Genomic DNA, 16,016 nt, shown 5'->3' on the forward strand with positions numbered 1-16,016 from the left:
CATGGGCTGCTATCACGATGAGTGCGTGCTTATTGGATCTGAGTCATGGTTTTATTGGATCTGACTCATGTTTTGATTCCACTTGCCCATTAGGACTTTATTTGTTTTGATGTAGTTCGTGCTTTTGCTTACATCCGCAACCATCTCCAGTAGATTTTTTTTTAAAAAAAATAATAATAAAAATTAAATATTTGAAAATTATAAGCAAAAATATGTTTATTAGGAATTGATTAAATGTGCTGAATTTATTGAAATTCAGTAGATAAATTATGATCAGATTAAATTCGTCATCTACTTTAATAATTAGAGTCCCGCCAAATATTAAAAAATATCATTAGCTCATAATTTATTTTTTATGAAAAAATAATTATTTTATAGTGGTAGAAAATTCAAACGATTTTATATTCTAGAAAGGAACCTATATAGTATATAAATAAAAATTGTGCTAATAGTTTGAACAAAAAAAAAAAAAAAGTAGCGATGTCTTATCCAAAAATTTAATATAAATAATACCTTGACGAACACTCCACTGAGAAAAGACAAGACCTTAATTGAGAGCACGCCATTGATGTTGCGTTTATACATTAAATATTATGAAGTGGATCGCAATTAGCCTAAGAAACCACTCTACAATTTAGCTAATATTTAATTAATTAATAGCTAACTAAAAAAATTTAGGACTAGGATTTGTTCCTTGCTTTTTTAATTTGGGGGAAAGAGGCAAGGGCAAAATGGTCATTTAAGATGAACAAGCCAGGTTTAATTTAACGAGACATCGCTCTCACGTGGACCACCCCCAACACCCCCATCCAATGAGCCTATTTAACACCTTGGCTCCTCTCCACAATTCTCCAAATCATACTCCGATTCATTGTTTAGTCCACATTCATTCAATTCACTCCTCTCTCTCTCTCCTCATATACCATACAGAGCTAGAGCTATGGCTTCTTCTGCGTCGTCTTCTTATTACTACTCTGCGCGGTCACGGCCGTCGCAGAAGTCGGGCCTGCGGCGGCGGTGCTACACGATGGTTAAGCAGCAGAAGACGCGGTTCTACATACTGGGCCGGTGCGTGTCGATGCTACTCTGCTGGCACGCCCACGATCTCTCCGACTGAGCCATATTGGGTCCGGCCTGTTTACGAATTTCCGGTCAAGTCCGGCCCGGGACATGGAAAAGGAGCTGCACAAGTAAGAGATTGAAGAGGGGGCAATTCACAATTGCGCCTGAAAACGCCGAGGATGAGCTTAGCAAGTAGATTAATGGCTAATTAAGATTAATTAGCCATTAATTTTGGGTCGAAGAAGTTGAAATGTACTGCTAATAGTGGAGATCTCAACGTCTTTCTTTCTCTCAAAAAAGAGAATGAAATGTTGTATGTAAAAATTTTGTATAGTATATATTTTATGTTAGTCGATAGTTGGCGCCTTTTGTCTCCTATATATGCAAATTCTCTGCGATTTCTCGTAGTTAGGACTAAGCGCCTGTTTGGCTAGGTTTTTAATTGGCGAGCGTTAATAAAGCGTTTCGTAAGGTTCAGGACCTAAACTTTTCTTTCTTTTTCGTTGAACAAAAGCTAGATAATTCAACAGCGTGTGAGTAATTAAAAGTGGTTATGAGTTTGCTTGTTTTATTGATAGGCAAATTGCATACAATTGAGTAAAGCCATATCTATATCTATATATATAGTAATAATCTCGCAGTAGAATTTTTAGTACTCTCCATAAGTGGATTGGCCTTCGATAGTAAATCATTACGTTTAAGATGTAGTAAAATGCGTGAATCATTTTGGTGCGTGACAGAATAATGTGGAGCCATACAACTCACCACTTCTCGAGTATGTTTAGGGCTTGTTTGGCCTCAGGACCACACCATGTTGCAAGGTATGAGAATCTCTAATTCAAAGAATTATAATGCTAAAATCAGTGGTAACAGATTACAGAGCAAAAAAGATGTGCACAACCAATGTTTCACTGTTGCAATTATCGGCTACATCATACAAAAGAGGTTGTGACGAACAACCTTTTGCGTTTTCGCAAAATGTTATAGGAAAGAAGCGTTAAATTGATTGATTTTTTTTTTTAAGAAAAAATAACAACAAGTTTTCGATATATAATTTAAAGAGTAACAGTTTATAGTTGTCTGAACTACTTTTGCCCTGCTTTCTTGTTGCTTTTTCTTTTCTTTCTTTTCCTCTTTTTTTTTTTTTTTTTTTTTTTCTTTTTTCTTTTATACTATCAGTATATCGTATTTGCTGGCTATTTATTAATAGGTTAAAATGGCTTCAACTTTCTATTTCGTGACAATAAGTTTAGAAAACTAATAAGTTGAATTGAATGAATCTAACAAGTTGAATAAAGCTGCGGTCCACATGAGACCAAACGGCAAGAGGCCTAACAATAAATCTAACGTTCAGATAAGTTGAATCGGGTCAAATCCCGTAAACACTGTGATTGAACTCTTAAGTACGATGAGTGTGTCTTATATATCAGTACGTATTTTTGAAATAGTTGGTTAGCGTTTATGGTCCACAGAATTGCAAAGCAAATTGTGCGGATTAAACTTGTAATTTTATTTCTAAAAGAGTAGATTAGATACAGCAGATAAAGGCGGCAAACTTTTGAACAAATGATGGGCTTTGTAGGATTAATGTTGGGAGATCTGCATCAAGTTTATTATACTGAAAAATTTATCCCTGGCCACAGGCTACATTTTAAATATCGTCGAACATTAAAAAAAAAAAAAAAATCAGATTATTTTGAGGTGAAATAGTTTTTAAGGAATTGAGCTCATGGCTTACTGATGGTTCTCCATGACATCTTAGTCAAGAACGATGGTTAATATTTTTTGCTTCTTACATATTTGATGGGGGTCGAATTATAATTACATCAATTCAAACACCTCCAAATGAAAAGCCCCAAAATTTGTGGATTTGTCTCCTCTATTTGAAGCCCAAAAACAAAATGGGATTTAACTTAATTTGGAAGCATTACATCTCTCCTATCATAGGAGAAATTTCTTGGGCTTAGACCCATTTCGAGCTCGAGCCTAACCTTGGATGATTTGAGTTTCACAACTCGTATCATACTGTGTCGACATTGCGGCGAATCGGCCTGTTTACTCTAAGTTGGGTTAGTTAAGCTTTGTCGGCCTACTCGGCCCATTCTAATTAATGTGACTTGTACACTCTATAATAAAATGTAAATTTTATACCCTAATATTTAAGAATTTTAAAAACTTGTTGGGGCTTTTGGTAAAATAAGAAAGTTAATAAAACACAGGTGTAAATTCTAATCTTTGAGTGGTTAGGATGAAAATATTACACTAATATACTCGGGTAGTATTTGGTTAACGTATAACGTGGCCAATAAGCTCTTGCTCCCCCACTGCTCTAGTCCAATAATTGAAACGCTATTTTCCTTGTTCATAAAAATAAAAATTCAAATTCTCATCTAAGCATAAAATTTAATATATCAATTTTATATCAGGAATAAATAAGAATAATTTATTTCTAAATCAAATGCTATCATAAATTCCTCTTTGAATATATGAATATTTTACTCCGGATATACTTTTATGTACTCAAGCAGTCGTAATATTTAGTAGATGAAAATTATGATCGAATGTACAGAATGAAATAATATGTTCTATTTTTCAGGCAATCTTTTGAAATAAGATAAATCATTTTGTGGATAAAATGTCTTAATTTACCAAATTATTAATGATAAATTTTTTTAAAGAGAAAAAATTCAATTTTTTTCCCTTCAATCATACAGAGAAAAAAAATAAAAATCATACCAAATATGTTATTTAAGGATTTTTGAAACTCCCTTTACCTGGTGATTTCCTGAGGCTTCTTCCCCGCATGGTCAAAAAGTCACCCACGAGGCATGAAGTAAAATACAAATTGACACAATCAAAGGCCACTAAAATCCTAATCACAGCTGACGTGGCTGATTATAATTAGTCAAAGGTTGGTGGTTCGCACTGTTGAGAATTGGTCTCGTTAATTATCCCCTTCTCCATTGTAAATACTACATACGCTATAGAACAAGTCAATGTCAACTACTAATTAAAGAGAGTTCTCCTACACGGTCAACATTAGATATTTAACGTTAGCTCATGCGTTGATCTCGTTCACTGTAGTGTGTCTATCATTTTCTCACTGTGTCGTGCATCGCATGAACTAACAATTAATGCTGAGACTAGTATAGAACCCGCGCTTCGCTGCGGTTATCGATTAATTTTATATCATAGTTAAGTAAAAAAAAATAAAACAAAGAAACTTAGAGTTAAAAAAAAGTAAACAAAAGAAGGTTACGTAAATATTGGGCTTTTGTTTTTTTTGCCAAGATAAGAAGAAGAATACATGCCCCAGAATAAATTGAAAAGCATGTGATCATTTCTATTTAACAAAAAGANAAATTGAAAAGCATGTGATCATTTCTATTTAACAAAAAGAGATTCACCTAGATATTGTATTTTGCATTCTCTCTCTCTCTATATATATATATAATCGGTTTTATTCAATTAGTAATTTCAGATGAGAGAAAAAATATATTAAACTATCGAATAAATTTTAGAATGCCAAATTGTTAAAATCAAAAATCGATCAATTACATTTTGAATATTTCAAAAGATTTTAAATTTTAAATTAATTGCTCATCAAACTATAAATATGATATTAAAGATTAATATTAAAATCAAAATAAATAATATATAAAATATTTCTGAACTATGTATGAACTATTTTGAATTAGCTATCCAATCTTTTAAAATTTTATTTTTTCTATCCAGCTTTTTTATATGTTGGATGTGTGATAGTCAATAATATTTTGACTTCAAAATTTAAATGCGTTGATTAGCTTGATAAATTTAGTTAATATATTTTATACTATTCTTGTGTAGCTAAATTTTGGCTGTATTGGATTTTCCACCGACTCCAAATATATCCATCGCACCGAAATTATTCATGAAGTCTGTATAGTATCTTACGACAGTAAAAAAAAAAAAAAAAAAAAACAGTGTTTTCAGATAAGATGCCCTAAGATTTTTAATAATTGATTTTAAAAAAAACACTAAAAAAAATTATTAATTATTACGAAAAAAAATAAATATGTAAGTCAACAACTCAAAAATCTAGACAATATACCTAAACAAAATCTAAACAAACAATATTAATAGTAAATAAAAGAAAACCAAAAGTGCCTTGCAAACGACTCGATCGCCGCACGCCACCCCAAAACCCCTAACCTCCCCCTCTCACTCTCTGCCCCTCCTCTCCCCCGCCGCCACAGCGAGCTCCCGCTGTATCTGACCTGCGTCCGTCGCCGACGCCGACGCTGCCTGCGCCTTCTTTTCGGGGCGCGAGAGCTATTCCTGCTGCTCGTCTTCGCTAATTTGGATCCTGTGTAGGTGGGGAGGGGGGTCGGGGATAGCTTGCTAGAGGGTATTTGGATGGCGTCGAAGGATAGTGGGGGAACGTCAGCAGTGACGACGATCGTGAGTCCTAGTGCAGTTGAGGGAGGCGAAGCTCTGCCAGGGAGAGTCAAGGCCCTCCGCCACGCGATCCTCACACTGCAAGTGCGCTCGTCACCGGTGGCGTCGCAGCGGAGTGTGAGCTTCTTAGATCTTCCCGATTACGATTTTTTATATTGCCAATTGTACTTATCTGAAGCATAGCAAATTTGAAATTAGATATGTAAATTTCAAAAATTTTGTTTCTACTATCTGATCTTTACTAGTGTTTTCCGGAGGTGTACCTCTGATTATATTAAATTTTGGATGGAATATACTTTAATCTGAGGACCAATTTTTATTACCCGATGAATAATCTTGGCAGGCATGGTGAAAATCTAATGAATACAACTAACTTTAGGCAGTAACAATGAAGAAGTTATGAATTTGAGGTGCTATTCAAAGCATTGTAAGGGATAATATAAAAATAAAACTTTGAAAGCTCATGACTGTCTTTCAGAAGGCGTGTTAAGTTCAGAGGATACTTGTAACATTTTTATATTTATCTTTATACCTATCTTTCATCATGAAAATCATTAAGCGCCTTACATCAAATTAGCCGTATGGAGGAGGGCGCAAAATCAAGGAAAAAGAAAAGCAGCGGTTAGAGAGACAGAGACAGACTAGTGTGAGTGCGTGCATTAGTCGAGAGAAAGATCTGGAAAACTAGTATAACTAAGCCCCACGCTCTCCCGTCCGCAGAGCCGCCTAAGCGCCACCATCGCCGTCGCCTAACTGCCACCGCCTACTGCCCGTCGCCCGCCTACACCGCCACCAGCGTCACGCGCAAGGCCAGCTGAATCTGACATAAAGCGTTTTCGATGAGAGCGATACGAGAAATAGAGAGATAAGAGAGATTGAAGAGTGGGGCAGTTGGAGTAAGAAAGAGAGAGAATGGGACAGGTTAGATTGGAGGAGGAAGAGGAGAGAGATAAGAGAATGGGGCCACTTAGATAAAACGAGGAGGGGAGAGGGAGATGAATAGAGAGAGAGTGTGTTGAGAGAGTAGAGACATAGAGAGAGAGATTAGGGGGTATCAGCAGCATGTGATGGGGGTTGGGGGGGGTTTGATTTCTTTCTTATTTTTTTTTGGTGGACCTCACCTTATTCGGAAAAGTTCCAGTGTGGTTGTGGAATAGACCTGGGAAAGAGCTGTCTTTGGAAAACTCTGTCCAACTTGATAAACCTTGCGGAAGGAGGTAAAATCTTGGGAATTGGGTCCAGAGAAACTTATTGGACCAACTGGTAAACCTTGGGAAGGAGGTAAAATCTTGGGAAGAGCCAAGAAGCTATTGACTATCCATTTGTGCTGAGAGGATTGTTGTGGAAGCTAGCTGAGTTGAACACAAAAAAGTGCCACGTATACTTTTAAGAGACTGGTCAAATTTTAGATAATAATATTTTTTTATAAAAAAGACATTTGAACTTTCCTGTTGAGGAAAAAATAATAAAAAAAACAAATAATCAAAAATAAAAAAAATAAAAAGAGATAAGAAGTTGTGAAGTTATATTTAGCCCTTTTCTTCATTTTTTTTCTTTGTAGGTAATGAGATTTTTTAGAAACGTTTTCAACAGTCTGCCAAGAGTGCAGATGAGTGCGGTCTACATATCAGTCCGTATTTTTGGATAGTTGTTTAGCGTTTATAGTCCACAGAATTGCAAAGCAAATTGTGCGGATTAAACTTGTAATTTTTTTTTCTAAGAGTAGATTAAAGTACAGCAGATAAGGCGGCAAACTTTTGAACAAATGATGGCTTGTAGGATTAATGTTGGGAGATCTACATCAAGTTTATTATACTGAAAATTTATCCCTGGCCACAGGCTACATTTTAAATATCTCGCACATTAAAAAAAAAAAAAAAAAATCAGATTATTTTGAGGTGAAATAGTTTTTAAGGAATTGAGCTCATGGCTTACTGATGGTTCTCCATGACATCTTAGTCAAGAACGATGGTTAATATTTTTTGCTTCTTACATATTTGATGTGGGATCGAATTATAATTACATCAATTCAAACACCTCCAAATGAAAAGCCCCAAAATTTGTGGATTTGTCTCCTCTATTTGAAGCCCAAAAACAAAATGGGATTTAACTTAATTTGGAAGCATTACATCTCTCCTATCATAGGAGAAATTTCTTGGGCTTAGACCCATTTCGAGCTCGAGCCTAACCTTGGATGATTTGAGTTTCACAACTCGTATCATACTGTGTCGACATTGCGGCGAATCGGCCTGTTTACTCTAAGTTGGGTTAGTTAAGCTTTGTCGGCCTACTCGGCCCATTCTAATTAATGTGACTTGTACACTCTATAATAAAATGTAAATTTTATACCCTAATATTTAAGAATTTTAAAAACTTGTTGGGGCTTTTGGTAAAATAAGAAAGTTAATAAAACACAGGTGTAAATTCTAATCTTTGAGTGGTTAGGATGAAAATATTACACTAATATACTCGGGTAGTATTTGGTTTAGGTATAACGTGGCTAATAAGCTCTTACTCCCCCGCTGTTCTAGTCGAATAATTGAAACGCTATTTTCCTTGTTCATAAAAATAAAAATTCAAATTCTCATCTAAGCATAAAATTTAATATATCAATTTTATATCAGGAATAAATAAGAATAATTTATTTCTGAATCAAATGTAATCATAAATTCCTCCTTGAATATATAAATATTTTATTCCGGATATACTTTTGATATACTCAAGCATTTGTAATACTTAGTAGATAAAAATTATGATCAAACGTGTAGAACGGAATAATATATTCCACTTTCTAGTTAATTTTTTGACATAAGACAAATCATTTTATAGATAAAATTTCTTATTTTACCAAATTATTAATGATAAATTTTTTGAAAGAGAAAAAATTCAAATTTTTTTCCTTCAATCATACAGAGAAAAAAAAAATAAAAATCATGCCAAATATGTTATTTAAGGATTTTTGAAACTCCCTTTCCCTGGTGATTTCCTGAGGCTTCTTCTCCGCATGGTCAAAAAGTCACCCACCAGGCTTGAAGTAAAATACGTATTGACACAATCAAAGGCCACTAAAATCCTAATCACAGCTGACGTGGAAGATTATAATTAGTCAAAGATTAGTGGTTCGCACTCTTGAGAATTGGTCTCGTTAATTATCCCCTTCTCCATTGTGAATACTACATACCTATAGAACAAGTCAATGTCAACTCCTAATTAAAGAGAGTTCTCCTACACGGTCAACATTAGATATTTAACGTTAGTTCATGCGTTGATCTCGTTCACTGTAGTGTGTCTATCATTTTCTCACTGTGTCGTGCATTGCATGAACTAACAATTAATGCTGAGATCTTAATGTTAATTATTTGATCTCCTTGTTTGCCTAATTAATCAGTTTTGAACAATTTTGTTTCCATTTGAATCGAGTCTTTTAGTTTTAATACTCATAAGTCTGATCTCGATATTGTTCCACATTTGCATCATATTAATTTCCTGCATTTTTTCAATTCATTTGGTATAATGTTTTGTTCTTATAATTTTGACTACATCTAATTTGCTATGAGAATTAATTACTCCAAAATAATACTAGGTCCAAAAAAGGAGAGGAGAAACTGACCGTCCCTAGAGCAAGTGGCAAAGGATTTTGTGGTTGGTACCCGAGACCCAAGTTCGAATCCGAGTTGATTCACATTTCCAGCTAAGTTTATTTTTAAATGAAATAAACGAAACGGATAGCATGCTATCTATCTCTAAGAAGAAAGTTTTATTTTTTTTTTTAAATCTCCTTTTTTTAATTAGGAAGTCAAAATGCAAGCCGGAGAAAAAAAATAATAATAATGCACGGTGGAGTTAGCAACCATTTAGATGAGGGGAAATTATTGCCTATATACTATATATAAATCGCGGCATGAATATACTTTACAAATATTTGCCATTTTTTTTTCCAATTAAACAAAGATATATTCATTTGTTTCCTTTAATTTTTGAAGTATACTTTTAATTTGAGAATTCAACTCCACGTAGAATCCACGTAATTAAGGAAATCTCTCTCTTTCTTTCGTTTTTTTGGTCTTCGTTCTTTTTATAAAATTGAAGCAGGGCTATCATTTATGAATGCACACGAATACTAATACAATATTTTTATGATTCTATATGATCAATGCAATTAATTTCGCACAAAATTATTTTTTAAGTGAAAGTCATGTAATCTATGGAACCGGAGGATCCCACTAGAAAATTCTAAAAAGATAAAAAATAAAAATCTCGACTCGGAAAGTTAACTACAATTTTCTTCATTTTGACATAAGAGGTTGAAAAGTAGGCTTACTTTAAATCATGCAGATAATAATAACATATGGTGGAGTAGTTGGCATCTCATTACCAATTAATTGTCAATCTATAATTTTTTAGAAAAAGATAGTATACTATTCACTTTGCTTATTTTTTAAAAAAATAAAATTAGATGAAAATATGAATTAATAATTAGAAAGGATTCGAACTTGCGATCTCGAGTACCAACCATAAAGCCTTAATTGAATTCAAATTCGAACATTTGCTCAAATGTAATGGGCTGTTCAGAGAGGTCGGAATTCGTAGAAGTTGAAACTCAATCATCTGACTCCTTAATTATGTAATCTTGTAATGGCGAAACATGCATGAATGAGGCAACATTAATTATTAGCAGGAGAATCGTGAGTACTCGCATCTTATTTTCCTTGTTCATATTTTTTTCAGCAAAATAGGAGAGCGAGTAAAATTGAATAATCAAAATGATAATAGGAGTTGTCTCCAACCACCACCGCCATAGTGTTATTTCGCGTTCACCTGATCCGCGCCTTTCGTGTCGTCACCGTTCAGTTCCCATATCATTTTCACTAAGTTTATTTGGTCGCCCTTTTTCCTTTGTTTTTAATGCCGAAGATAGTTGTAATGCCAACAACCATTTATTTGACCAAAAATTAACAAACCAATTATAAGCTGTTAACTAATCATCAATCGTCTACTAAAAGAAACAATCACATGGTTAATAAATGCCTACAACAAATATTACTAACGTATATTATAATTCATGTGCGCAGCAGCGAAGCCAAAGAAAAGAGAGAGAGAGAGAGAGAGAGAGAGAGAGAGATTACAGCTGGAAAACAATTATTAATTCATAATTATAATAATATAATATTACATCCCACCAAGAGCTGGCCCATCGATCCAATAATAATACCAATAAAATAATATCAATATCAAACACAAAAAGAAAAAAGAAAAAAGAAGAAGTATACAAGGGAATCAATAGTTCAATACCAATATCCCACAACCAAAAAAACCCCATCAAACCGATGCACGTCCCTCCTCGATCTCTTCTTAGTTTTATTCCGTTATATGAGTTTAATTCCCTTCTGGGATCGATCGACCGACCGACTTCAAAAAATATTCAAAAAAATCGGGGTGGGAAAAAAAGAAAAAGAAAAACTAAAATATTTTGAACATTTTTTAATTAATTAATTATTTAAAAATAATTAATCCAAGTTCAACATGGCATCGTGGAAGGCGGTGAGGTTGTGGGGCGCAACGCACTGGGTGATGAGGCGTGCGCCGGGCTTATGGGCGGAGGGCTTGACGAGTATGCACGTGGCGATGTAGTCGAGGTTGGTCAAGGGGACGACGTGGACGGGCGGGCCCCAGCCGTAGTCGACCTCGGCGAAGCCCAGGCGCGTCCAGTCGGAGACGAGCAGGTTGCGGTGGTCGGAGGTGATCTGGTAGGGGTCGCCGCCCCGACCGGCGGCCCAGCGGGCGAACTCGAGCGGGAGCCGCTTCTTGCCGTCCTTGATGAGCCGCACGATGTCGACGATGGAGGCGCCCGCCACCCTGCCGCTGGTGGACGAGACGCGCATGATGTAGTAGCAGTTGCCGTAGAAGCCCCCGGCGGGGGGCAGCGCCTGCCCCAGCAGCGGCCGCGCGTTCATGGCGAAGCAGAGGTGGATGTCGGCCTCGGCGGGCAGGCCCACCGCGCGGGTGCGGCTCTGCCAGGCCTTGGCGATCAGCACCTCGAAGGCCGAGCAGCGCTGGCCCGTCTGCTCCAGGAACTGGGTCTTGAAGTGGGCGATGTACTCCGCCGAGATGTCCATCGCCAGGTACTCCAGCCGGTCCACCGACGGCCGCGCCGCCCCGCGCGCCATCTCCCCCACCGCCCCCATGAACTGCGCCGCCCCCGGCCCATCCGCCACCGCGTGGCTGAACCGGAACCCGATCACCGTCCCCCCGCAGGTAAACCTCGTCACCTAATTAATTTATTAATTAATTAAGTAATTAATCCAATCCACAATACATATATACATATATATATATATCATTAGTAATAAATAAATACACATTTCACAATCGAATCGACCAAACCAATTAATTAGCGCGTGTACAGTACATCTCTGCGGGAAGAGAGACAGAGACAGAGAGAGAGAGAGATTATAAGAGAGATCTAGCTAGGCATATATGCAGCTAGGTAGGTAGCTAGCTAGTAGCTAGGGTGGTGGTGGTGGTGGTGGTGGTGCTCGGAGATTTGCGTACCTGGACGAGGAGGATCAGGGTTTCCTCCGCGGCGGGGTCCAGTTTGGGTTGGGGATGGGGCAGCAGCTCGTCCTTGGGGATCATCAGCGGGTGCTCCAAGTAGTCGACGTCCTCCAAGCTGCAGCTCGCGGAGGCCTCGATGAACCAGACCCCCTCCCCCGTGCAGTCCACCCGGAGCTCCCCCTCCTCCGGCTCGGCGAGCCGGCCGGCGAGCGGGTAGTAGTAGACCAGTGCCTTGGCGAGGGCGACCCGGATCACCCGGACCGGGTCGGGGCCGCCCTCTTTGAACACGTGCAGCGACTCGATCAGCGCCCGCTGGGTCGGGTACCGGTCCAGCCACGAGAGCCGGAGCGGCCCCGTCGGAGTCGCCTCCGCCGGGGCCACCACCGACTGCGCCACCCGGCTCACCGCGATGGCGCTCATGCTCTCTACAGGCCGCGCGCCTATCGAGTGTTCGATAGAATGCCTCTGTTGACCCCCTCCGCCCTTTTCCCCTATTTTGTTTTTTAGCTTACACTGAAGGGGGAGAGAAGGGAGTGTTGGGATTTTTGTATGCCATAATGGACTTGTTGTGGGTACTTTATAGCTAGGGTTTTTTTTTTCCTTCTATTTAATTTTTTTTCAAATATTGCACTCACATACTAGTGGAATAAAGAAAGGGTCAAGTTGCTAAGGTTAACACGCAAGGAATGCGGAGGCGTGTTTAAACCAAACCGGGTCCAAATTTTGAGCAATAGCGTTGGCGATGGTGAGCTCCACATCCCAACAACTCCGGCTTGAGGTGCGACCCACTCTAATGGTTCTTTTTTTTTTTAATTTTGTGGGAAATAAATATTAATATTTGATTCGTTTTAGTATTGTTTAGTTCTTGTCAGAGGTATACGCGTGTGCTATTTAGTTTGTTAGTTAGTGTGAATTAATTACAAAGGTTGCATATTCTGTAGTTAGTGTTTAAACTCGAGGGTTAGGTGACAAATAATTCCGAGGTGCATTACAATCGCATTTACACAACATCATCAGTAATAAATTAATTATATATTATATTAAAAAATATATAATAAAAATATTTTTTTATCAATTATGATGGACCGATGAATTCAAAAGAGACAATCTTATTAATTAAAGATGCTACAACGTTAGCGATATAATTAGTATATTCTAGATTTTTTTTTACCAAGCAGCTCAGTTAGTAGATACGATTCAAATAGAAATTTAAAGCACAATATGTCACGGTACAACTGAGGGCTACATCGACACCGGTTGGGGAATACAAATCACAATATGTCGTACGAGCCGATTAATTATAAGTCGTAATTAGCACGAATCTCGATGAATCTCTCTTACCCGTTCTCTTTTGTTGAGATTGATGGGAGAAATAGCTAGCGTTCATTAGGTCAAGCTCCCTTGGAAAAGGTCGTAAATTTGACCCTTAATTACTTACCTTGATAAAGTAGTTAATTATGCAAATGGGGTATTTAATTAATATAGGCACCACGCAAATTTCAAATTTCCCCTCTCAAGTGACAGAGCAATTAATACTGGGGGGTCAGTCTCAAATCTCAATCGAGCGAGTCTCTTTAGTGCGGGTCAAGCCGTGTGATGACTAGGATCTGCATGGATGGCGAGCGGTTGGTATTATCTCGCCGACATTATTTTATTGTTTATTAACACTTTTTGCCTACTTGTTGAGCATGCTAACTCATGATGCCTTATAAAAATTTGAGGCACAAATGTACCTGTATGGCGTGCCTTGTTATTAAAACTTAGATTAATTACCGATCATCCCCAGAGCAAGTAGTTAAGGATTTAGTGGTTGATATTCGAGACCCAAGTTTGAATTCTAATTTTTTTTTTTTGAGAAAAATGTAGCATATTATCCGCTTCATTTATTCAAGAGATGAACTTGACTACATGGGCGAGTTAACCAGACCTCCGGAGAGATAAAAAGCAGGGTGGAGACGAAAAAAAAAATAAAAAAAATAAAAAAAATCAATGTCTCACCACAGGACGATGTTTTTTCCACAGGGACGTCAGCTGCTTAACCTTATAGCAACTACGGATTGGATCAATCTGATTCCTCCTAAAGATCACATCATTTTTGGTCTTCCAGATGACCCACCAGCAGGCTATTAGTCTAGATAAACCATCGCTCATGGACCGTGCTCCCTTCCTTCCGCTCCATCTGTCCCAAACCATATGCACATCTTCGCCCAAATCTCCTGCTTGGATATCCTCCAATGACACCACCACAAAAAATTTAAAGAATACACAATGAGAAAAAAAGCGATCTACTGTTTCCACCTCAGATCCACACAGCACACAATTCGTGTTGCCTATCCATCCTCTTTTTAATAAGTTATCTACAGTAAGAGGCCTCTTTTTGAGGACGAGCCAACAAAACACAGTTCGAATCCTAGTTGATTCATATTTCTAGCTAAGTTTATTTCTAAATGAAATAAATGAAGCAGATAGCGTGCTATCTATCTCTCAAAAAAAAAAAACTTAGATTAATTACATCATTGGTCCCTAAGTTTCGCACATTTTCTTACTTGGGACCCTAAAATTTAATTGTAATAAAATTAAAAGATTAAGAACTTTATTGTTAAAAAAGGGGTTGGGACCAAATTCAAAACGGTGCAAAGGTTGGAGACTAATGGTGTAATTAGCTCTTAAAACTTTTTGCCTATTTATTGAGCAACTTATGTTCCCTAAAAATAATGAGGTACAAATGTACGTGCTATCATCTAATTGGAGAAATTATTGAGATATTTTTCAACTCATTTATTAATGATGCGTTGAAAAATTAATTAATATCATTGTTTGGCAGTTTAAGCTTAATTTTAAACAAATTAATTTAGTTTATATTATACGATTTCAAAAACCATTAATTCAAAATCCGAACTTAATCAATTGCTAGAAGGATCGACACCCAATTACTTGTCCTTTTCTTATTCGCTAGATCACTTCATTTTATTTTCTTATTGATCACAAATTTCCTCTATTTCTCTTGGATAGGATCCAAATTAACTACACTCAACTACTTAACTTAGTTGAAAAGTAAGCAATTGAACTTAAATTTGTTCATGTAACTATTTTGATCCGTGTAAAATGACAAGGTAGGTGTATATATATTAAATCTACGGACACAACATTGTAACTAACCCGTGATGGGCCTATCCCATCCGTTCCCTCAACAAACAGAAACTAACTAAACCGGGGTTCTCAAGCTGGTTAATTACCTGTAGTATTTTCTAAGATACCTAATTTTTGTCTAATTTAAGAATTGGATCCAGGACATGTTATCTAATTATATTTAAATGCACAAGCCTTTGCGTTGTCGCAAGGTTTAATTAGAATATGTTGGAGAAACGTTTTTGGAGTTTTATTTGTAGTTCATAGTTTATACAGTATATATGTTATGTATTTGTCTATTGAATACGCGCGACCACTAATTGTATAATATATTATAGATACAAGCTACTCTAATACTATATGAAATAATATGAAATAATCGTTTATTTTTGGTGTTTAATATTTTTATATTCTATCGTTCAAATGTGACCACTACTTATTGATCAAATAGTACCTACTTGGATCAATATCATTTGTTATCATTAATAAATAGAAGATACATAACTCATATATGGTACGGTTGGTGCAAAGATCTACTCTTAACTGGTTAAGTTTGCCAGTGTTAAATATAAATAATTAAAAGCATCACAATTTCTTTATTATGAGTTTAAGTTTCTATAACAACAAATTAAGTAATTTCACATATTTAATCATATATACCTCTGCATTTCTCTCATTAACTTCGTGTTTGGCTCGGGTAATATTTGTGCATCATGATCCGCTTGATGCAAGTTGAATTAATTAATGTTGCCCCTCCGGGGAATATAATTAATTAGTATTTAGTAGTTAATTAGTACCTGATCTGGGGACTGAATCTTAAAGACAATTAATGT

The 16,016-nt window shown here is 36.7% G+C and overlaps 1 protein-coding gene across 1 annotated transcript; it reads right to left on the bottom strand.

Moving 5' to 3' along the window:
• Positions 10,622-12,686, bottom strand: LOC109716470 (acyl transferase 7-like). Its single transcript, XM_020241938.1, has 2 exons — positions 12,052-12,686; positions 10,622-11,768 (listed from the first exon to the last, which is right to left on the bottom strand). Exons 1-2 carry the CDS (start codon positions 12,472-12,474, stop codon positions 11,007-11,009), a joined length of 1,185 nt encoding a protein of 394 aa, XP_020097527.1. The 5' UTR covers positions 12,475-12,686; the 3' UTR covers positions 10,622-11,006.

This window comes from Ananas comosus, linkage group 10, assembly GCF_001540865.1.
Source record: "Ananas comosus cultivar F153 linkage group 10, ASM154086v1, whole genome shotgun sequence".
NCBI lineage: Eukaryota > Viridiplantae > Streptophyta > Magnoliopsida > Poales > Bromeliaceae > Ananas > Ananas comosus.